The following is a 25661-nucleotide window of genomic DNA, read 5'->3' as shown; positions in this document are numbered from 1 at the left end:
GCATATAGTAAAAACTTAAAAAATCTTCTTTTAAAGAACCCAAAGAGCTAGAGCTAAGATATTTAGCATGAAACATCTTCTAATGAGTGTCTACTAAGTTTGCTCAAATTAAAGCCCTGGGGTCAAAATTGGCCCTGCCCCCGGGGGTCATTGATTTTCATTATATGTGTTGACAAATACTTAAAAAATCTTCTTTGAAAAAACCCAAATAGCTAGAGTTTAGATATTAAGCATGAATCATCTTCTAGTGAGTGTCTACAAAGTTTGTTCAAATAAAAGCCCTGGTGTCAAAATTGGCCCACCCCAGGGGTGTCATTGTTTTTAACTATATGTGTATAGTAAAAACTTAAAAAATCTTCTTTGAAAAAACCCAATGAGCTAGAGCTTAGATGTTAAGCATGAAACATCTTCTTATGGGTGTCTACCAAGTTTGTTCAAATAAAAGCCCTTGTGTTAAAATTGGCCCTGCCCGGGGGGGGGGGGGGAGGGCTTGGGGAGGTCATTGTTTTTCATTATGTGTGTGTAGTAAAAACTTAACATCATGAAACATCTTCTAATGGGTGTCTTCCAAGTTTGTTCAAATAAAAGCCCTGGGGATTAAACTGGCCCCGGTTCGGGGGGGGGGGGGGGGGGGGGGCTATATACAGGTGAGCGACCTCAGGGCCATCATGGCCCTCTTGTTTACTATAATGATAGTTTTATTAATCACTGTTTTATTGACTAGTTGGTAAAATTTCAGGTATAAAGAGTATATTGTTATCAAGAACACTAGAGATGCTGTCAACAAACTGGTAGAGGAGAAAATTACTGACTGCCTTAACTGGCAACAAATGCATAAGGTAAATTATTCTGTAATTAGAAATGGTAAAACTTAGGTAAACATAATTAGATCAAAGCTTTACAATATTAAGTCTACAAAAAACTAAAAATATTATGTAGTCAGACCTGGTTAAACTTAGGTAAACATAATTAGATCAAAGCTTTACAACATTAATTCTGCAAAATACTAAACATTTTACTATTTGTATTTACTGTACAATTATACAAATAATAAAAACAGTTTCATAGTAATTATACATCTTTAAAGAAAATGGAGTAAAATGTTTTGAAAGATACTTATATAACTGAAACATTTCTGTGATGAAAGTGGAGTAGAATGATTTGAAAGATAATCGCATAACTGAAACATTTTCCCTATATTGACAGCATGTGATGATGAAGATCCAGGGATCAGCCTTCCAGAAGATGTGTGCTGACATAGCCTCTTCACTTAACCTGGGTACACCAAGTTTTGCTACAGCTAAAGAGTTCTTGCAGGGGGCAGGACAAGGCTCTATCATACAACAGGTATATAACTTCTAAAACTGTACATCCATTGTTTCTACTGGGATTGCCTTCTGCTGTTCAAGAAAATTCTTTAACTTGAATCAATTTTTAGATGGCTGTATGAATAAGGATTAGTGTGTACTTAAATGAAATAACTGTTATTAAGTTAATGTTTCAACAAACATTTGAATTATTAAAGGAAGAAATTTATATTAGGTATATAAGAGATAAGTGAATACTCAATAGGTTTTTCTTTATCTTGTGTTTGAAAAAGAAACAATATTTTATAACTATGATATGTCACTTAGTTATTTATATATGACAAAGATTAAATTACTTTTCTTAAATGTATGTTAGTTAAATTTCTATTTTTATTTAAGATTTAAATTACAAATGTACTTTTATTTAATGTGTGTAAGTTAAATGTGTATGTTTTATTTAATGTTTGCCATTTATATTTTCAGTGTGAACAAGTAGAGAATGAACTAACATCCAACCTTCAGATTCAGAGAGCCAATCTTCACCGAGTGATAGATGTTCTACATACATATGGAACTATTGTGTCACAGGTAACTTTGCTGTCACCTTGTACTTGTTATAGCTATAACTCTAGACCTATACTGCCAGTATGAAACCAGGGCAGTCTGTTATTCTATGTACTGGCTACTCAGATTTAGTATTTTGATTCTAAAATCCATCAAACTTAAAAGTAGGACATATATGTAATACAAATTTATAATGCTCAGGTTTAACATCAGTTTATAATGTTTCTACAAGGATTATTTATTTAACTGCAAGAATTTTGTGGATGTTTATTGTGTTAACGCAGCATGCCTCCAGATGAGCCAAAAAATTTCAATAAAATCAAACTTAAGAAAAATGTACTAAGATTTTAGGAAAAGTAGAAAGATTCAAGATTCAAAGAAAAATTTGCAGTGACTAATTGCTATTTTTAACTTTATTTCTACTGTATTACTAACGCAATAAGGGCAATTTTTGCAATTTTGACCTCTTTTTGTAATTTTCGTGGGTTGTAAGTGCCATAAATAATGTGTCAGTTGCTTCCTTTTGGTTACTATATACATTTAGAAAATTTTCATGAAAATAAGCATTAAACTGGAGGCATGCTGCTTTAAGAAGATAAGAATGAAGAGACAATTCTTAGGTATATCATTTACCATTTAACCATTTCATTGTGTTATAAAAACATTGGTTTAAAAGCAATGATTTTTTTGATGAGAACTATGGAAACACATGGTCAATATGGATGGTTCCAATTTTCATTTAGCTAGCATCATACAATAGAACTTAGAACTGTCATTGTATCAGACCATTTACTAATCAAACTGTTATGTTTTATATTACAGTTTGGAGCTAGTTTCGCAGATAACACAAGAACAAGCAACTATCTGCATTGGCTGAAGGAACTCTCCTTGGATTTTACTGACAATAAGTGAGTCATCATTCTGTTAAAAATTATTGATCCTTGAGGTACTAGTGCCTGTAATGACATTAGTTTACAGCTAGGCCAGACCACACATCCATGCAGTTTGAGCTGACTATACTGTTGACTGCTCAAATTTAGTATTTTAATTCCAACATCCCCAACCTGCTGAATTTCTAAAAATGGACTTGACTAGCTTCAATTTCTTTAGAACTATATTATACTGTTTAGGTATATCAAGATGATAATTTGAATTTAGTTAGCCAACAGTGTAGAACCTGGTCAAACTGCACAGGTGTGCCAGGCTGGTCTAGATCTATTCTGCTGGTAAAGACATCACTTTTGGCTCCAGCAGGTGAAGTGTTGAAGTAACAATGGACTATTCATATTTAAAAGCGGAACAAGATAATTTTTCAGTTTAGCACTGTGAGGGTTAATAGCAAAATAACCTAATGTCAGGCCTGATATAGAATACTAAAGGGCCTACGTGGCCTTATAGGTTATGATCTACACAGTAGCTTGTCCCTCTGTTGATAGTCTGAACCCTGCCAGGATGTCTACACAATGTTTAGTCTTTTCATATTATAATTATTTGTATATATATATGGCAGTGTAAGGATTGATATTATAAATTTATAATCATAATAAAAAAAAGAGGATCATTGTTCAGTATTTTATATTTATGATATAGGTGTGCAGAGATTGTTCATCATTTCCATGACATGTATGGTGACTCTGTTGTCTCTCAGACTAAAATACAGCTGGTACTGGGCACAGAGCTGAAGCTACAGACTATAATACAAGATGCCAATGCCAGGCTTATCAAGGTATATTCTTGATAACGTATCTTGTCTCCTTTCAGCTAAAATGTACACATTTTTACAAGCCTGTACATTACAGAAGTTGGTAATATGTTGAGAGAAATATTCAGTTGACTGGTACATATAAATTAGGCTAAAATATGTTAATGATATTCAGTCTAAAGTTAATGATACAACAATATTCTCAAAATGTTAATAGTGTGGTCTTGTTTACTTTGACATCAATGAGATAAACATAACAGTCATATCTCAAGAGACATTTTGAGTTTAGACTGTTTCTTTTATTTAGCTTTAGCTTTTATATTGTTGTGTGATGAATGTTTTAAGCTTATTTTAACCTCTGGAATCACACAGATGTTGAAGGAGCTTAGTTAGGCCCAAGCAAATGATACTTAAGTTAAGTTGCAGAAACCTTTACAACACTAGGACAAAGCCCCTGTTGTACATTATTTAATTTATGTTATAGCTGTTGGATCGTAGAAAGATGGAGAAGGTAGAAGTGAGACTGTTAGAGTTACAAGTACAGGAAAGTAAAGCTGCCATTGATGTTTTTGTTAAAGGTAATCCATGTTTCTACAATGGTAGATTGTATGTTATCTCAAATAAGGTACAGTGTGCCTTTGCTGAGTGGCCTTTCTTGCTCACTGCTAGAAAATCAATTTTATATACATTTGTATTGATCTATTTAATGTGTAATTTAAAATACAAGTTGTTGTTCAATATTGTTGTTGAAATTTCTGTTAGTGAATTTTGGAGTTTTTTAAGGATTATCACTGCAGCTAGATCTTGTAAAGTTACATTTTGTAATTGATGAATAAATGACTTTGTTTTGTGCAGTTTCAACATATAGAAATTGTTAAAGAATTGTTCTGAAAATGTTTGCATGTATTTTACAGAGAATGGAGAGTGTGGAGAGAGCAGTTTGACAGCAGTTATTGTGACAGCTCTATGTGCCCTCAATAAACGTAACATACAGATGGAGGCAGCTGCTACAGGTAAACTTTATCCTGTTTATGCTTTAAGAAGCTTAACCTTGTTAATAATGTATTTTAAAATTTAGCATTCTTATGCATGAAATGGAAAAGAATTCCTATGATTGTGTCAACCACAACTTGAGTTACCACAACCACAAAAATTCCCAGCATGTCTAAGGGAAAAGTTGTTGATGAGTGGTTTTTAACCAACCAAAGCAGTTTTATAATTTTTGCTGTTTTCTCATATTCATACATATATTTTATGGTACAGGTGTAGGAGATAGGTTGATGGATTTAACATCTCGGGATGGTGACTGGTTCCTAGAAGAACTTTGTAGTATGAGTGGCAATGTCTCACAGTTTCTAGATATGATCAAATCCAGCCAGCAGGTGAGCTTATTTCTTCTGTATTTTTTTTATGGCATAAATTCTATTAATGAGTAAATAAAGATTATATTTCTTACATTATCTACTGTATGGTTGGTTCATTTCCATAGGATCTGTTATCTTTTATTTTTAGCTTTGCTTTCAGTAATTTTTAGATGTTTCCTTATTTCAGAAAAAAAACTCATTCATTCTTACCTTTCTTATCTTGCTATGTAAGTGTTATTTAATATACTTGTTTAGAGGAGCATAATTTAGTAGTAAAGCAATATATTACAGGTTGGTGAAGACAGTGAACAATTTTTTGTCTTATACAAGGGAATGATGTCTACACACAATGTATATACAGCACTTCAGGTGAGCTTATGTGGTTTTATATTATATCAATGCTGTATGTACATGTACCATGTCTTTTCAAATTGATTGATTGATTGATGGATTGATTGATTGATTATGTGTCAATGCTGTATGTAATTTCAAATTGAATCAGGCTTCTTTGATCAAGTGATTAAGGTTGCTGGCTCCAAAGAATTGGCCCATAATTATCCTGCAAGCTATCAAGGTAACTTACAGGAGGTTGGTGGTTCTACTCACTTGTCAGTTTGTGTCTGAAACAATACACAGGGAGGAGGAATCTTTCTCCATCAGCTTATGACCTTAAAATGTAAGAGTGGCTAGAAACTTGACAAAAAATCTCATTATTTTCCAATTTGTTTACAGGTTAAGTGTGTAATTTTTAAAATTATCAGTTACATGTAGTTAAACTGAAACATTGTCAATATTTAACTCCATAAGTATATAAGATATGTCTTAACTTCACAAGTTCTTTCTCAGTTCACTATTATCTATATAGATTTTAAGCCATTTTCACTATCATTCACCTGGTGCTTCAAGAAACACATCTCATTTTGTAAGTGAATTGCTGTAAAGTAAAAGTACAAACTGTCTTGAACCTGACTTTAAGTGGACATGCAATAACTTCAGAGAGATATATTTTTGTTGATAATTTTTCTAGGACCTGAATGTGAATTTCCGCACCATTATTCTACCAGAGGCATTGAAGATAATACAAAGCCAGGAACCATCAGTTTTCAGTATACTGTCACAGCTGGAAACCATCCTGTCTGAGACCGGATACCCTCTAGATACCATAATATCACAGCTAGAAATGCTACATAGAAATGCTGTCATGGGTATAAAGGTAATTGTTTTTAGACCATACACTATAAACAGGAGATATCCATAAGTAGTTCTTTGTATGACTTAAAATATTTTGATTTTTTGATGATGAATATAATTTTTTTTCTTATTCAATACCTGTATAACTTTATTGCATTGTTCATATTGGATGTATTATAATAATATTTTTATGCCCCCGCCATGTAATGGCCGGGGCATATAGTGTTACCCTGTTCCGTCATTCCGTCCTTCCGTCCTTCCATCCTTCCGTCCTTCCGTCATTCTGTCATTCCGTCATCATCAGTTTCCGTTCATTATCTTAAGAACGGTTGCACACATTCAACTCAAATTTGACATATGAATATGTCATGACAAAATACAGGTCAAGTTCGAATTTGGTCATGGTTCGATGATTTTTGACAGAGTTATGCCCCTTTTACTTTGAAAATAATATGAAATTTCAGTTTCCGTTCATTATCTCCCCAACGGTACAACACATTCAACTCAAACTTGACATATGGATATGTCATGACAAAATACAGGTCAAGTTCGAATTTGGTCATGGTTCGATGATTTTTGGCAGAGTTATGCCCCTTTTACTTTGAAAATAATATGAAATTTTCAGTTTCCGTTCATTATCTCCCCAACGGTTCCACACATTCAATTCAAACTTGACATATGGATATGTCATGAGAAAATACAGGTCAAGTTCGAATTTGGTCATGGTTCGATGATTTTTGGCAGAGTTATGCCCCTTTTACTTTGAAAATAATATGAAATTTTCAGTTTCCGTTCATTATCTCCCCAACGGTATAACACATTCAACTCAAACTTGACATATGGATGCGTCAAAAGAATGCGCAGGTCAAGTTCAAATTTGGTCATGGTTCAATGATTTTTGGTAGAGTTATGCCCCTTTCACTTTGAAAGTAATATAAAATTTTCAGTTTCCGTTTATTATCTCCTGAACAGTACAACACATTCAACTCAAATTTGACATATGGATATGTTTTTGGAATGCCCAGGCCAAGTTGGAATTTGGTCATGGTTCAATGATTTTTGGCAGAGTTATGCCCCTTTCACTTTGAAAATAATATGAAATTTACAGTTTCTGTTCATTATCTACCCAACAGTGTTACATATTCAACTTAAATTTGACATATGGATATGTCAAAGGAATGGGCAGGTCAAGTTGGAATTTGGTCATGGTTTGATGATTTTTTTGCAGAGTTATGTCCCTTTCACTTTGAAAATAATATACATACATCTTAGGAATAAGCAGTTTAAGTATGAATTTGGTTGTGGTTCAATGATTTTAGACAAACTTATCTTTCCTGAATGTTGGAAAAATTTTGTACTTTCAGTTTCAGCACTCATACTTTTAGCCATTATTTTGGCTACAAATATGAAATATGCTATTTTTAAAAGGTTAAGACTGAATAATTTCAGTGTCTTGAACATTGTATGAATGGTTTGTGTTAACATTTTAAAGTTTGAATTAAGGGCTTTTAACTTAAAATGAAAAAAATAATTAATGCACCATCTGAAATTTTGGCTGCATGCGGGGGACGGCATGATGACACATTTCTAGTTTTGTAAATAATGTACACTTAGCTAAGTAGTATTATTGTTTTTACATGATTTAATCCAAAGTAGGTTAAGGTAATTGGTACAAAATACATGAAAAGGACTTCATGTTTTCATGAAGATTCGATTTTATTAAAAAATATTCCTATTGCATGTTAACTATCATATTTTATTTCTGTGGCAGACTGAGAATAGTGAGTTATTGACAAGTATAGAGGGTATCAAAAGGCATTTCCTACAGTTACTGGATGGTGGTGGTTGTCAGGAACTTACACCAGGGCAGATGTTACTAATGGGATTTAATGGCCTGTTTACACGACTAGATGATGAGTTTAACACTCTGCTAGAATGTATGGATATGATGATAGTACCTGATATCTGGAAGAAAGTAGATGTGATCAGAGAGGCTAAATCTTTACAGGTAATATATATAGTAAAAACATTGCCTTGTGGGAAGCAAGGGTCTGCATTTCAGCTTAAGACAAATGGGTACAAACCTTTTTCTTTTTGTGTTAAGATAGAAAAGGTGTAATTTTGACTATATTTCTACATGTATCAAAGAGACAGTAGTTAAGGTTCAAGAATTTTAGCAAGTGGTTTTCAAGAAATCTGAGGTAGAACAATATATATTTAGGGATTTTGCTAGAACTGGATGGTGAGTTTGAGCAAAGAAAGGTGTTCAAGCGTTCCGAGTTTTATCTTTTAGTTTAAGTTTAATACATATATATATATATTTTCTATGTCTACAGCTGTCATCATTTACTGTGGACACAAGAAGCCTCCTGTCTAGCCTATTTTTCATCCGACGTTTACAAGTGATGCAAGAATTCTTCCATATGTGTACACAGTTTGCAGCTGCCATACAGGGACTAGAGGGAGGTAACTGCTATGATGATGAACAACTTACCAGACCTGTGAAACGATTTATTGCTGACTATGTCAGAAAACAGGTAAAAGAGTTATTTTAACTCTGTTAAAAAATGGTTTTAAGGTTTTGAAGAAAATCTTATATATATTAGAAGTTTAAAAAAAGCATAGTTTCTTGTTCTACTGAACATTGGCTTTGTTACATGCACACAGCTTATCCACATTTAAAAAAAAAAAATTGAATAGTTTAGTTTTTGACAGAAAAAGTGATTGGTTTCTCATTTTGTGGATAATAAGATTTTGTTTATTTATCTATATTTGTTTTGCAAAAATGTATGTTAAAAGTTTTCTCTTCATAAATAGTGAAATTTTGTTTTTACAGATAATTGGATTTCCATCACAAGTTCTTGGGTATATTTTGTGTATGACAATACACAGTATGGGTCTTGATGTTACAGCTGAGGTGGAGCTTAAAGATATAGGGGCAGAGTCAAAAGCCCCACTAGAGGAGATATGTAAGAAAGCTGTTGACTTGTGTTTGAGGAATGGTCAGTTCCAGCAGATGCATTTTACTCAAGCTAGTACACTGACCAGTGGTCAAGATGCTTCATGGAGGAGACATGATCTTACAAGGTTTGTTACTTGACTAAATATCAATTAATGAGTATAGAGGGGCTACCTTATTGACCACCAATTGTTATATTTTGACACTTGAACAATCTGTATTATATCTAGATGACACATTAGGTTTTTAAATAATATATAGATCTATGTTTTTCAGGAATTTTTTAGCTGAAAAAATGAACTGTTATTCAATTTTTCTATCATCACTTTAAGTATATCCCAATTTGAAAGAGAAAATCATTAACAACAAGCCCAAGTTTGTATATTAATCATATTTTCCAAAGGTAGACATAAATACAAATTTAATCAAGTTAAAAATTTGTTTCCTTTCATTTGTTGTATAGGAGATTGGATTCGAACATAGAATTACTGAAGGGTAGTCTACAGCGGGCACAGCTTCATGTGACACGGTTACACTGGCTACATGAGGATTTATTTATACAAGCTGGGGGACAACCCAACCACCTGATGGTAGCTAACAGGGCATCCATCATGTCAGAAATCAAGAAGGTAACACTTTTTACATGAGTTTTCTAACTTTTAGATATTAAGATGTGCTCATGATGTAATGATATTACCAGTGGTATGATTGCTGGTGTTGAATTTGCCACAGTATGATTTTGAATATACAAGCTTGAAGTCAGGCAATCATTGGATACCTTGTTTGTACTGAAAAGATAATTATGTGTTATATTTCTACAGTGTATGCAGGCACTGGTTACCCAGGAGACAAGTCTGGCATCATGTCAGAATCAGTACACACAACTGGAGTCCAGTATTACACAGAGACTTAAGTGGGCAGCAGGGGCCAACCCTTCCCTTAACCTTATACTACAACAGTTTGAGGAAGCCGGTTTGATCAGAAAGCAACTTGCAAAGGTATGTATACTAAATTTAAAAAAAAATGCTGGATATTTGGATATTTAACAGTAATTAACCCTTTCGCTGCCAGAGGGTTATTGCTTTATTGTTAACCTATTTGCCAGAGGGTTTTCTAAGAAATTACTATATTATTAATTAATATAATTATTTTTATTTGTTATAAGTATTATAATAATTATATATGTTTCCAAATCTGTTAATATAATAATAATTAATGTCGAGGGTATAATTTTCTTTATATTTATTATTATTTTTATTATTATTATTATTAATTTATTATAATTACTATAATTATGCCCCCGCCATATAATTGCAAGGGCATATAGTGTTACCCTGTTCCGTCATTCCTTCATTCCGTAATTCCGTCATTCCGTCCTTCCGTCATCATCAGTTTCCGTTCATTATCTTAATAACCGTTGCACATATTGAACTCAAATTTGACATATAGTTATGTCATGAGAAAATACAGGTCAAGTTTGAAATTGGTCATGGTTCGATGATTTTTGGCAGAGTTATGCCCCTTTTATTTTGAAAATAATATGAAATTTTCAGTTTCCGTTCATTATCTCCCCAACGGTACAACACATTCAACTCAAACTTGACATATGGATATGTCATGAGAAAATACAGGTCAAGTTCAAATTTGGTCATGGTTCGATGATTTTTGGCAGAGTTATGCCCCTTTTACTTTGAAAATAATATGAAATTTTCAGTTTCCGTTAATTAACTCCCCAATGGTACAACACATTCAACTCAAACTTGACATATGGATACGTCAAAGGAATGCGCAGGTCAAGTTTAAATTTGGTCATGGTTCAATGATTTTTGGCAGAGTTATGCCCCTTTCACTTTGAAAATAATATGAAATTTTCAGTTTCCGTTCATTATCTCCCCAATGGTACAACACAATCAACTCAAACTTGACATATGGTTATGTCATGTGAAAATACAGGTCAAGGTCGAATTTGGTCATGGTTCGATGATTTTTGGCAGAGTTATGCCCCTTTTACTTTGAAAATAATATGAAATAATATGAAATTTTCAGTTTCCGTTCATTAACTCCCCAATGGTACAACACATTCAACTCAAACTTGACATATGGATACGTCAAAGGAATGCACAGGTCAAGTTTTAATTTGGTCATGGTTCAATGATTTTTGGCAGCGTTATGCCCCTTTCACTTTGAAAATAATATGAAATTTTCAGTTTCCGTTCATTATCTCCCCAATGGTACAACACATTCAACTCAAACTTGACATATGGATATGTCATGAAAAAATACAGGTCAAGTTTGAATTTGGTCATGGTTCGATGATTTTTGGCAGAGTAATGCCCCTTTTACTTTGAAAATAATATGAAATTTTCAGTTTCCGTTCATTATCTCCCCAACGGTACAACACATTCAACTCAAACTTGACATATGGATATGTCATGAAAAAATACAGGTCAAGGTCGAATTTGGTCATGGTTCGATGATTTTTGGCAGAGTTATGCCCCTTTTACTTTGAAAATAATATGAAATTTTCAGTTTCCGTTCATTATCTCCCCAACGGTACAACACATTCAACTCAAACTTGACATATGGATATGTCATGAGAAAATACAGGTCAAGTTCAAATTTGGTCATGGTTCGATGATTTTTGGCAGAGTTATGCCCCTTTTACTTTGAAAATAATATGAAATTTTCAGTTTCCGTTAATTAACTCCCCAATGGTACAACACAATCAACTCAAACTTGACATATGGATGCGTCAAAGGAATGCACAGGTCAAGTTCAAATTTGGTCATGGTTCAATGATTTTTGGCAGAGTTATGCCCCTTTCACTTTGAAAATGATATGAAATTTACAGTTTCTGTTCATTATCAACCCAACAGTGTTACATATTCAACTCAAAATTGACATATGGATATGTCAAAGGAATGCGCAGGTCAATTTGGAATTTGGTCATGGTTCGATGATTTTTTTGGCAGAGTTATGTCCCTTTCACTTTGAAAATAATATAGATACATCTTAGGAATAAGCAGTTTAAGTTGGAATTTGGTCGTGGTTCAATGACTTTGGACAAAGGTATCTTTCCTGAATGTTGGAAAAATTTGGAACTTTCAGTTTCAGCACTCATACTTTATTTTGGCTACAAATATGCAATATGCTATTTTCAAAAGGTTAAGACTGAATAATTTCAGTGCCTTGAACATTGTATAAAAATGGTTTGTGTTAAAAGTTTTAAGGGCTTTGAACATAGAATGAAAAAAATAATTTGTGCAAACAAAAATTGGAACTAAATATTATAACATTTGAAATTTTGGCTGCATGCGGGGGCATCCGTGGCATGATGACACATTTCTAGTTATTATTGAAACGGCTAAAGCCGTCCATATGGCAAATACACCGAAAATAACAGGGACGGCTAAAGCCGTCCCTATGGCAGTGAAAGGGTTAAAATGAACTGTCCTTGGAATTACTTGCTGAAATTGTTCTTGAAAGTGTTGTTTTAGGAAGTAGATATCAATTTTAAGTGCATATTTTGAGTTCAAAGATGCAGGAATATAGTCACAAAAATCAATATTCTGAATACATTTAATTAAAAGATACTTGCTTAATGTTGAACATAACTTGAACATACAGACCATTATTTTCTACATCTACAGGAAGAATCGAAGCATTCAGAAGAAGTGATCAACTTGTGTCAGGGTATACTCCATCTAGAAGCACTCCGTACACGAACACCAGAGGCCATGGCGTCAGATACCAACTTTTTGAGTCTTATCAAAAAGTTAGTCAAAATTTTATTTTTTCATTCATTTTCTTTAGCAAAAATATCCTATACATTTTGCAAAAATTATTTCTGTTAAAATTTCTTAATACATTTTGATTCGATATCATATTTGCTGTAAAAAATGCTTATACATACTAGATCTAGTGATTGCCAGTTGGTCAATAAATCTAGTGCAATTAAATCAAAATAGGGAAATTATTTTCATATGTAGAAATTAGTAGTAAAAGGTCTAACTTGACATTGTATAATATTTGCTGTTAAATGCAGTAAAGTGAAGGGTTTTTGACATTCATTTTTTTTCCTGCTGCAATTAATTCACGACAAAAGTGAAAAAGTTGATTAAAAAATCTGGATCTGTCTATATATTGTTTAAAGAGGAAACAACTAGAATTTAATTAATTTGTCAACATGCAATTAGTAATGTTATGACTTTATGAATAGAAAAAAATATACTATGTAATGATAATAACATACAGTAATAATTGTTGTAAATATTTTATTACGATTTCATTATTGATGTTATAAAGATCAAAGGTATATTTATTTTAGATGTAATGACAGTTGTATAATGGTGACATCCTCCAGTTGTTCTGTCACTGAGGCAGAGGCAGAGTTGATGGAAATAAAGGTACAGCTTTTCTGTTCAATAGAGTCTAATAACAATTACAGTCCTTTTCTTGTTAAATTAATTAACATACCAGTAGTTTAAATTCATTTTTAAATGGTCATATGAACAGAAATTTGGTTGAACAGTTATTTAGTTAAGATTGGTTATTAATTATCATTTGATAATATACTTCATTAAATGTATGTAGGTTGTAAATTAAGATAACCCATATGCTTTAGTACCTGGTTATAGATTGCCATTAATTATAGTACACAGCTAATTAGAGCCGAATATCATTTGCCATTGGGTTAGTACACAATTTTTGTTATCTCCAAAAACTACTTAAGGGAATGAATTGAAACTTCACACACTTGTTCTCTGTGATTATCTAAAATGATTGACATAGTTTACCCCTTTTCTTACTGTCAAGCACTGAGAATAGTTTAGTGTGTTGTCTTGTTATCTTTGCTCAGTCCAACATACAAATATTTTTACATTACAACATATGGCTTATAGAAATGAGTTTTACTGTATAGGAATTTGATTTATTCACGTTTTTATTGTAATTTTTTCAATGTGTGTATTATTATATATTTATAAAGCATACATTAATGTTATAATGTATTGACTTTTATTACTTTCAAATGCTGAATTCAAAGCAATGTTGGAATTTATCAGACAGTTTAATTTGGAGGTTTTATGTATTCTAATGAATTATAGTACTCAAGTGATTTAAACATAAGTAGAATTTATTCTTTGTGATGAATAATTATTCCTAATGTTCCTTTGTTGTATCATTCTTTTGGGAATTTCATGGAAAAGTTTTGTTTGTGTGATGTGGCTCAAAGAAGATCCTTGTTTGATCAAGTCCTGATAACATTTAATTAAGCATTCTTTGTGACATATTGTGTTCAAAGGACTTATATCAAATCCAAATATGAACAAATGGCAGAATTCAAAGGATTTAATTTAGAATCAAAGTAACTTTGATAGTTGATGGTAAAGTAATTTCTTTTTTTCCCTGTAACAGATGCTATTTGATTTTGCTTTTTGATGCATTCTATGCCTTTGTTGTTTTAATTGGAAAAAATACAGTTCATATACATGTATTGTGAAACAAATATACAGTGAATGTTTTTATGTTTAGCCATTAGAGGAGGGGCAGAAAACTGATACACCCTGGCTGAAATCTGCACAGAAAGAAATCAAGGTTAAGTTACAAGAGCTAGATAAGAAAATCATGACACTGAAGACAAACATTGATGAGGCCAAGGTATCAGTGTATATCTCAACGTACTTATTTATAGTATTCTGAAATGTTTTTATGAACAGTGTGCTTGTTCTCTTGGTATTGAACTGAGGCATTTATTATTCAAAAGCTTTCAAATAGACAAGTAATTTCTTTACAGTCAGTCTTATATCCAACCATAAGATATACATTTAATATTCGTTCATTTTGACTGCAATTACATAGAGACTGTTTTCTCCTGTGACCCCATCAAGCCTTAGAATTTGAAAGTATCATCATTTAAACATGTTATTTATTATAACATGGTGATACTGTCATTACCTATGTCACCAGTATAGAACTAGTCCAGCAATTGTAGTCATGAATTCTGCCTGTTTAATATCGAGTGGCGGCATGGCCAAGTGGTTAACGCCTCAGATCATTAATCTAAAGATTGCTGGCTAAGTGGGTTCAAACTCCAGCAGGGGCAAGCTGTTGTTTCTGTGAGCAAGAAACTTTACACTCATTTCTTAGTATTGGTTGGTTCCAGGAAGGGATTCAAGAGTGTTTCAATAAGCTTATAGCTTCTGACACAATATCACTATAATAAATTTGTATAAACTACACACTAAAACTTCTCACATTTCTTATTAACTGTTCAAATTCAAGCAGTGCAAGGGGATAATACAAATAAAGAAGGTAATCAAAATGTATGAAATCTTTTACTGCTCAATGATAATAATAGGCATGTGTCTTTGTGTGCCTGTCTTTATGTTTGACATATATTATGTAAGACTACATTTATGAGTTTCTCTTTCAGAAACATATAACATAGTTGTACATTTACTAGATACTGGTTTTGATATACTCAGTTTTGTATGGCAATGTTTGTTTAAAGCATAAAATAAAAGCATTTTGTAATATATATTTTGTATTGATATTTTACCATGGTTTATGTCTGTTATTTTAGGATGGTATAAAAAGTGAAGTGAACAACATCAAGACATTACTGACTATACATCATAAATTGATGTCTGATATCAGAGCTATTCTCAAATCTTTAGCCAAGGTATGTTGTCCTTACAACTCTTGTGATGAAGGCATAGACGAAAGAAGCCTTGCTTTCATAATTGCATTCTACTCAGTTATTTTATTTTTAAAAATGCAACAATTTTAAATTTATAACAACAGCATGAATAATGAATATTTAGTTCAAATATTGAAAACTTTGCATGATATTTAATTATTTTGTAAGTTTTAGATATTAAAAGTTAATTGTTGATTTGGAAAATTAAAGTTTATTAAAATGGAATATCATTGATACAGAAATATATTTCCTCAGAACAAATAGTAGACAATGTAAGCCTCTTTTTATATGCCCGAAAGGGCATATTATGTTATACCCCCTGGCGTCCGTCTGTCTGTCTGTCTGTCCGTCCGTCCGTACGTCCGTCCGTCCGTTAGCAATTTGGTTTCCGGAGCATAACTTAAGTTCCATTTGGCCCACAATGTTCAAACTTCATAGGATGATTGTCCATGTTGGGTAGAAGACCCCTATTGATTTTGGGGTCAAAAGGTCAAAGGTCAAGGTCACTATGACCTTAAAACTGAAAACAGTTTCCGGAGCATAACTTAAGTTCCATTCGACCAACAATGATCAAACTTCATAGGATGATTGTCCATATAAGGTAGAAGACCCTTATTGATTTTGGGGTCACAAGGTCAAAGGTCAAGGTCGCTATTACCTTGATACTGAAAACAGTTTCCGGAGCATAACTTAAGTTCCAAATGACCCACAATGTTCAAACTGCATAGGATGATTGTCCATAGTGGGTAAAAGACCCCTATTGATTTTGGGGTCAAAAGGTCAAGGGTCAAGGTCACTATGACCTTAAAACTGAAAACAGTTTCCGGAGCATAACTTAAGTTCCATTTGACCCACAATGTTCAAACTTCATAGGATGATTGTCCATATTGGGCAAAAGACCCCTATTGATTTTGGGGTCACAAGGTCAAAGGTCAAGGTCACTATTACCTTGATACTGAAAACAGTTTCCGGAGCATAACTTAAGTTCCAATTGACCCACAGTGTTCAAACTTCATAGGATGATTGTCCATATTGGGAAGAAGAACCCTATTGATTTTGGGGTCACAAGGTCAAGGTCACTATTACATTGATACTCGAAACAGTTTCCGGAGCATAACTTAAGTTCCATTTGGCCCACAGTGTTCAAACTTCATAGGAGGATTGTTCATATTAGGTAGAAGACCCCTATTGATTTTGAGGTCAAAAGGTCAAGGGTCAAGGTCACTATATTCTATAAACTGAAAACAGTTTCTGGAGCATAACTTAAGTTCCATTTAGCCCACAATATTCAAACTTCATAGGATGATTGTCCATATTGGGCAGAAGACCCCTATTGATTTTGGGGTCACTAGGTCAAAGGTCAAGGTCACAATTACCTTAAAACCAAAAACAGTTTCTGGAGCATAACTTAAGTTCCATTTGGCCCACAATATTCAAACTTCATAGGATGATTGTCCATATTGGGTAGAAGACCCTATTGATTTTGGGGTCACAAGGTCAAAGGTCAATGTCACTTTTACCTTAATACTGAAAACAGTTTCTAGAGCATAATTAAAGTTCCAATTGGCCAACAATATTCAAACTTTTTAGGATGATTGTCCATATAAGGTAGAAGACCCCTATTGATTTTGGGGTCAAAAGGTCAAAGGTTAAGGTCATTATTAATCAACCTACAGCTGTAAAATTTTATAGGATGAACAGCTAATCCCATGTCTTATAAATGCTTCATCCTTATTAAAAAAAAAAAACACTTTCGGGCATATAATGCTCCGCCTAGCGGTGCTCTTGTTAGTTATTATTGAGATGTGTGTCAACTACTACCTGATACACAGGTATGAAAATGATATTACTAAATATAAGAGGCAAAGTTTGATTCTACATGATGAGGCTGACATAGCTCTATGAACCTAAAGCATTGAATAGTCAAACCCAATTTTATTACTTTAAAGAATGAAGGCAGTTCACATTAGAATGAGATTTTTTATCATGTTTATATCATTGATACAGCAAGAAGAACAGGAATATGGAGATCAAGTAAATGAGAATGGTATACGAGACTACCTGAATCTGTATAAAAAGTTCTCAGAAAATCTCACCATGACCCTTAAAATGATAGTCAGTGATGATTTCACAGAGGACAGTATGACTGAAACAAAATCACTCATTGAGGCTTTACAAACACAGATTCCTCAGTAAGTTATTCTTATATCTTTATTATTAGGCAATTACATTATAACTTAAAAATGGTCTGTGATAGACTCTGATCATCAGTTCAATTTTTGCAGTGATAGATAACCTTAGTGTAATATCTAATCATCTGTCAAGGGGAGCAAAATGCAAAATTAATTTTCCCTTACTTTTTCAATCTGTCAATCACTTTATTGACAATAAATGCATGTAATGAATTATGTGACTAAACCTTTGAAAGCAAATGACATCAATGATTGGCCTTTCATATTGGTTAGAGTCAGACTAGCCTGCTCTTTCTATAGTATTTTGATATTCAATTTCAGATCTTGAGGTATTTATTGTACAAGTTTAGTTATTTCTCATGTCTATATATTTCAGGATATATGAAGATCTTATAGCACTAGCACCACCACTCATTAGTAACAAGGAAGATTCCAGAAATACAAGTCCTCTCAGTTTTGCTACAGGTTTGTTCAATCCATACATAATTATTCTTGATTTTTAGCCGCTCTCACGCTTTAAAGATTACTAAAAAACATACACACATGTAATATTTTATTTGTTGTTGTATTCAATTATATTTTATTTAATACTTTCTGTGAGCAAATATTTAAAGTTAATTTCTTTCACAGATATTGAGTAAGCTCATGCATGTACCAGTATTTAGAAATTATTATTTTTATTTGTATTAATTGTTTGTTTGTCTATTTTTAAGTCAGTTTATAAAATCTGTCATTCGGATTTAATGTCACAGAAAAACAATTATATGTACATGGTCATATTAATTTATGAATTCAGCAGTGAAAAAGCCAATGAGTGCTGAAGATGGACAGGTGCGTCGTTCATCAGTACTTTACAATACCCCACCCACTGGAAGTCCACAGGTCACTGGGCTGCCTAACAAGTCATCTGTATCAAGTAGGTTTTTGTTTGTATTTTCAGTTAACTTTTTTGTTGCCAGTTTGCTCATGACACTAGTGATAGGGTTAGGGTAAATATGTTTCTGTGAACTGAATTCAAATGTATAAATATCTCTGCTGAACCGTCTAGAGACAGAGAGTTTAAATCAGATTGTGCTGTCATGATCCAATTATAATTTAAAGGACCTACCGGAGCTAAATGTTGAAAATCCATTGAATGAATTATGCTGATGACCATATGGATTGTCCATAAATTTGCTCTGTAGCATACATAGAAATATATGTTAAAAATTATGTGAAGAAACTGTCGGTTTTAATTAATCAAGAGTCTAATTATATGGTCATCATTGCCTTTGATCTCTGAAGATAAAAACAATTATAAGGAAAGAAATTGTTGATTTATTAATGAGGAAATGAACTAGGAGTTCAAAAAGATTTGAATACTGTCAGACTTTCAAGCATTATGATAGTAACTTGATCTGTTTTACAGCGCCTGTACGGAAATCTGAGAAGATCACGCGTGATCCAAAGACAGGCAAAGGTAATAAAACCTTACATTTTATCATGTAAATTGTTTTCTTTCTTCATATTAAAGAACAAAATGAAATATTATCCCTTTCACTTGACATCATCAATTTTTTGATTGATTTTTTTCTAGAAATAATATCTCCACTGATTTATTTTGACAGAATTTATGTAAAAGATAATTTATGGAATTGAGGTTTTGCAGGTTATGTTTTTATGTTAAAAAAATTAATGTCAGTGAACTTAAAAACTTTAATTCTAAATTAGCATAATATATTTGGTTATAAGCTCAACTATTGTATCTATATTAGGTGAACAATCCGACTCACTTTTCATGACACTTGGTTTAGTTTTACATGCAACCCCTTTTTGCTCAACTTTTCGTAAAAAAGGTGGAGCTATTCTCTTTTTGTACCAAGGTCAACTTCTCAGACTGTTCAAGTTAATTATTTCAAATATGGAATTGTTATTCAATTTTAAAATTGGAATGAATTTCTAAAGGGCAGGTAACCTTGTAATTTATCTTTGCTCACTTACCTCCCTATTTTACTTCGATTTCTTGTTATTGTACAATTATCAAGAGCTATCAAAGATATCCCCTTTAATCTTGGGAGAACTTGGTCACTGTCAAATTTGAAATGTATTTGGGGTAGATAATCTTGAAAGTTATGTTTACTTAATTATTTCACTTTTCTATTTAGAATATTTGTCTCTTTCTCAAAAACTGTAAAGGTATTCTCTTTAAATTTGAAATTATTTGTTGACTATCAAGGTAAGTCTGCCATACACAATTTCGCCCCAGACCTTTTTTGAAAGAGATGTTCTTATTCCTTATCAAGTACTTGTAATGGTTGAGCACACTGCCTTACAACCAGCTCTTGTTTTTGTTTTAAGTTTGAAGATGAAATGAAAGCAATCAGAAAAGTAGATATACATGTATAATGTTTAGCAATTTAGCTTATTAGCAAATAAAGTAAACTGTTACTTCTGATTCAATTGTTTCAACTCAATGTGTGTCCATATATGGCATCACTTCACCAAAGTTGTCTGCAGTTCTTTGATCAATATCTTTCATACAACTTAGTTTTATTGAACAAACTTCAATAATTCTTTGTTAATTTCCTTTGTAAAACAGTAAATTTCTGTAAAACTGTAATATACTTCTATATTTCATACAGAACAGTTGTTTCTATGACAAAAGAACAAAGGAGATTCAAATATCTCACAAGAAGTTTTATTGTCTTGATTAGTATTCAAAAATCGTTTTGCAATACTAATATGAAAATATAAATGAGATATTTCATTATTTCTATACTATTACAGCTATACAGGAAAGAAACAGTTATGCTGTAGGTGTGTGGCGTCGAGTAAAGATGAAGCTAGATGGTAGAGACCCAGATCAGAACAAGCGTCTTTCAGTTGCTGAACAGGTACTGTTACAGTTTGGTATTGAAACCTTGAATTTACCTTGAAGCAGAGCTAAACATTTCCATTTATATGCCTGGTCAATGTAAGTCAGTGTCAAGGTTTATTGTTAAAAAGGTAAATATTAATTCATGATTTAATTGAGAAAGATGGCAATGGTGTATGTAAGGCTGTACTTATTTTGTAAATACTTAAACATCTATTACCCTGAGATTGGCTTGAAGCAGTGATGATTTGTGGCAGTTTAGAGCCTGGTCAGTTGTTTGTGTTGTTAACACTCTATAGGTCACAGTTTTGAATGAATCTCCATTAAACTTTTTAGAATGTTTGTCTTAATGATAACTTGAAACAAAGTACAAACAATGGTAATGTGACCAAATCTAAGGAACATGTTGTTAGATGAGACTACAATTTTCATCAAGTCCTGGTGAAAGGGAAATAGTGCGTAAAGATTTGAATGTGCCTGGTTAAAACCAGAAAAATTCTGCTAAAGCTTTTGTAGGCCTGTTTAAGTTAGTCATCATGATTTTCAGGCACAATGTTTTATTTGAAGATATCTAGTAAGTAATTTAAGGTCTAAATTTGGTCATTGGGTTTGTTCAAAGGAAACATTTGTATTTTTGTCATAGAATTAAGGCTCTTTTGTTCAGATCAGTTGACTTAATAAGTGTCATGTTTTGTTTAATAAGTGTCATGTTTTGTTTAATAAGTGTCATGTTTATTGTAGGTTGATTATGTGATCAAAGATGCAACAAGCCTCGATAACCTAGCCGTGCTCTACGAGGGTTGGACACCTTGGGTGTGAAGTCAGCATGCTGTAATAACATGGGCTTAAATCTATAACACTCGGTACCCGTAAAAGGGGGGTCACATGACCTCTACGAACGTGGTGCTGCAGTACACAAGGTCACTGTAGAACGAGGAAAAAAAAATACCATCATAGCTATGTAACTACTCACAGGTCCGGCCAGAGGGCCTTTATATGGGAGTGTAGCTGATGGTTTGGAGAACATTTATAGAGAACAATCCACTGTGTTTTTGTGCAGAGGGATGACAAGAAGCTTGATCTTTGATTTTCATTTTTATTGTAGAATATCTAAACTACACATCTTGTAAAATCTTGTCTGAATTTTTTTTAAATTAAGCAATGTCTTCATTGTGTAAGTCTGCTATATCATTGTATCTACTTGACAGAATTTAGATTGTTTGATGAACAAATAATTTGGTTGATTTAAAAACGTCTTTTTAATCTTGTAACAATGAATAAGCCTTTCTTTGAAACACATTTTTTTCGTGTATTTACTTAATGGGACAAACTTGTTTGATGATTTATTGTTTAGAGTTTGGTTTATAGTCTATTTGTCCTTTTTCTAATCAATCTTAATTAGTACAGTACAGGTCTTTAGTTTTGTCCAGAATGCAAACCGGGATCATGTATTTTGATACACACTTAAATGTGTAAATTATGGATATCAATAACAAACTAGTGGTTGTAATTTGGAGAAAACCCTCATACATAAACTTCATTTTCATTAATTGTTTAGAATTTTCGGAGAAAAGAAACCATGACTATTTTTCTAAGTTTCCATTTATGATAATAGCTAAAAAAATCTTGATCAGTCGATGTTTAACCAATCATCAGGCCACATTATGTTTATACATTTCTATAAAATGGTTACAAGACTCATATGGCTAATTTAGGTGCTTCTTTGGCAGAAAGTTTTAAAACAAGTTCAGTTGTACACCTATAACTTTATTGATTAAAAGATGGGTACTATCTCATGTTCTAATGCAGCTTTTGTCTAAAAATGAGACGTTCATTTATTGCAAGTTTATTTCCAATAGTTTTTGCTCTTAGTCAAACTATTGGACCGCTATTAACTACTTTTATTAAAAAAAAATTTTAATCATTTAAAAAACTTCCACAGTACACATTACTTAGAATATCTAAGCATAAAAAATGTGCTTTTCTAACAGACAAAATAAAGAGACATTGCTTAATTTTGCATGATGTGTAATTGAACTAGAATTATTCTAATTGTATTCTACAACAAGTGTGCAAATCAGAGATAGTATGAATGGAATCAAAAGCTTTTAATCTGTATCTGAATGTTGTGTTGTTTACATTCAACATTTTGAGGGTTGATTTGCTGTGGACATAACAAAAGTGCAGAAGTCTTTTCAGACATTTAAAAATACATGTGTTACACTTATATGTAAGTATGTAAGTTCCAAAATGAACCAGCATATAGGCTGTGTTTACAAGTTGAATTGTGTGTACATAGTGTTTATTTCTTATTTTCATTTTATTATTATGTTTTAGTGTAGTAAATAAGGAAGAAAAAAAAAGAAAAAAAGGTTTTGTTTATATTTTAAATGATTTCTTTGTTTATTATATATTTCAAATGCACTTTGTATTATATAAAATATGCCTTTTATGGAAACAAGTTGATGTGACCAGTTTATTATATACATGCATCATTAGAAAGTCATACATTAATATAACTGTAGTTATCTTGAAAACATATTCATAACTGTAAAAATTCATCTTTGTGGTTTCATGAACCATCTGTCATTTTTTTTTCATCATACACGACTTTTCAAATTAATGTTAGTAAGGATTTTGTTATATATTCAAGAGTCATTACTTATGAAAAGTTAAAAACTGCTTATTTTGATTTTCATTTTTTTGGGGGGGGGACGGGAGAGAAGAGATAGCCTTGTTTGGTAATGAAGACCTCTGTGCGACCAGCATAAAGAATATCAAGGCTGGTACATCAGTCTGTCCAGGCTTTGTATAATGTTACCACCTCCCTATAACTATTGAAAGTTTGATCTGAACTCAGAGCAAAACATGTCCATTTGACAAGTTCAATAAGGTAATGGTTACAATAAAAAATTGGCATATAAATTTTTTTACCTAGTTGGCAAAATACTTTATTATTGTACATTTTGTATCACATCTTGTGTATATATATATTTATCTTTTCATTATTTGCAAAATACATCAGGTCAAGCTGACTTGAAGTGTACATTGGAGATGTAATGTGAAAGTTTCATATTGAATTGTTAATTCATAACTGAGACACAGTTAACTTACTTTATTTATGATGATATCATTGTAATAATTAATGTTCAATATGTTAAGGTAAAGGAGGAAGTGAAGGCAATTATGGAGGGTTCAAAAGATACCTATCTGTGTGCATGCCGATAAGGAAGGAATGGACATTAAAACATGTCTTGCATTAATCCATTAGTGGTCCATTGTATGTCTTACCCGTTAATAATGATTTTATGTTGATTACATAATATTTGATATTATATCCCAACCATCATATTCATTACATTAATTGATACATTTATTGGAAAATATCAATCAAATTTGTGTTCATTTGAACCTAACTTATCCATGATATATAAAAATGTAAAATAAGATATTTTCCCCCTATTCATATTATTTGAACTTGAGTAAATTTTATAATTTCGTCATTCTCAAACTAGTTTCTGTTGTATTATTAGAAAAAGAAATTGTTTTGTTATTTTGTGGAGTGTTTCTTTTTGATATGATTTGGAAATCATTTGTTCACTTGGTATTGAATTAATCTACTACATTTGTTTTTCTACTTGTAAATGATACATATATTTTTGTTCACATTTATGTTTAATTGTAATCTGGTGTTATATGTATGTTTTTTGAGCCCGCTTATAGTTTGTATAATCATAGGGTAGTATTTAGAGCCTGAATTGATTAAAAAAAAGTTTTTTAAGTAGTAAAATGTTGATGTGACAGTACTAGAAGTTAGCTGAAATATTTAAACTGCTATCACATTGCAGTGTATGAATATGTTAATATTTTTGTGTTAAATTTTCAGATATAACATACATGTAATAATATTTTAACATGTTCCTTATTACAGTCACATAAGACTATAATCATGGACATGATAAATGTGTTGCATTATGTAACAAAAATAAAATCTATTTATCATGTGGAATATTTGAGATGTGCCCACAAATAATCATTATCCATATAAACCATTCACAACAAATAGAATGTCATAGGTTTGTAATACTCTGATTCTGGTGCATGTTATTTTATACATGTAGAAAAGATGTGACTGGACATTGCTAAGTATAGTTACTGGACTTCTAGAGAATATGTGCTCTTAATTGTTTAGTCCAGGGATGATTATGTTTAAGATATGTGATGTATTAATATTTTAGATGCTATAACCTGGATATGTGATGTTTTTTGTTACACCGGACATTGTTTCAGTGTTATTATCTTCCCATGTTTTTTGTTTTGTTTTTTTCATTGGTTCCTTATAGTATTTTGTATTCTATTTAGTTAGGTTTCATCAGTAGTTAGTATGGATATTGTCACAATAAGTGTTGTATTTGCTTTAAATAAAATTGGTGTTTTGGAATATATTTGTTTACTTATCATTCCTTTTACTTTTCGAACCAAACACAATAAGCATTATATGATGATTGAAAATAAAATAATTAACTCAAAAAATTTCCCAAATGATAGTGAGCATTTGGTCTGATTCCATTGTGTTTTGTATAATAAAGTATGGCCTTTACCTTTATATGTCCTTCACCTTTATATGACCTTGACCACGAAGGTCAAATAATTGAATTCTGCTTAAATTGTCATACCAGTCCTTTTTATAATTGAAGTATGGCCTTGGTTAGTAAATGACCTTATATGTCAAGGTCAAATATGAAATTTAACTTGTGTAGAAAAAATAACGTTTTCTTGCAACGTTTTTACTACAATGGTGTTCCTCCGATGTGTTTGACTTCAGAAA

General features: G+C 32.1%; 1 protein-coding gene across 1 annotated transcript in view; it reads left to right on the top strand.

The window, feature by feature from the left end:
- The window catches only part of LOC132746503 (serine/threonine-protein kinase SMG1-like), a 64141-nt gene extending 38867 nt beyond the window's left edge, over positions 1 to 25274 (top strand). Inside the window, 25 exon segments of the mRNA XM_060735689.1 lie at positions 740 to 839; positions 1207 to 1347; positions 1791 to 1895; positions 2694 to 2779; positions 3462 to 3597; positions 4058 to 4151; positions 4488 to 4586; positions 4837 to 4955; positions 5229 to 5306; positions 5965 to 6150; positions 7900 to 8136; positions 8465 to 8665; positions 8965 to 9215; positions 9551 to 9716; positions 9909 to 10085; positions 12738 to 12862; positions 13415 to 13493; positions 14620 to 14745; positions 15671 to 15769; positions 17795 to 17979; positions 18356 to 18444; positions 18776 to 18895; positions 19388 to 19438; positions 20746 to 20852; positions 21575 to 25274. Coding sequence (XP_060591672.1) covers positions 740 to 839; positions 1207 to 1347; positions 1791 to 1895; positions 2694 to 2779; positions 3462 to 3597; positions 4058 to 4151; positions 4488 to 4586; positions 4837 to 4955; positions 5229 to 5306; positions 5965 to 6150; positions 7900 to 8136; positions 8465 to 8665; positions 8965 to 9215; positions 9551 to 9716; positions 9909 to 10085; positions 12738 to 12862; positions 13415 to 13493; positions 14620 to 14745; positions 15671 to 15769; positions 17795 to 17979; positions 18356 to 18444; positions 18776 to 18895; positions 19388 to 19438; positions 20746 to 20852; positions 21575 to 21652 — 3235 coding nt within the window. The 3' untranslated portion in view covers positions 21653 to 25274.
- Positions 25275 to 25661: the final 387 nt, after the last annotated feature.

The sequence above is a fragment of the Ruditapes philippinarum genome, unplaced genomic scaffold (assembly GCF_026571515.1).
Source record: "Ruditapes philippinarum isolate M1 unplaced genomic scaffold, ASM2657151v2 ctg370_1_1_1_1, whole genome shotgun sequence".
Classification (NCBI taxonomy): Eukaryota; Metazoa; Mollusca; class Bivalvia; order Venerida; family Veneridae; genus Ruditapes; species Ruditapes philippinarum.
Note: the sequence above shows the minus strand (reverse complement) of the source record. Positions and strands in the feature narration are given on the sequence as shown.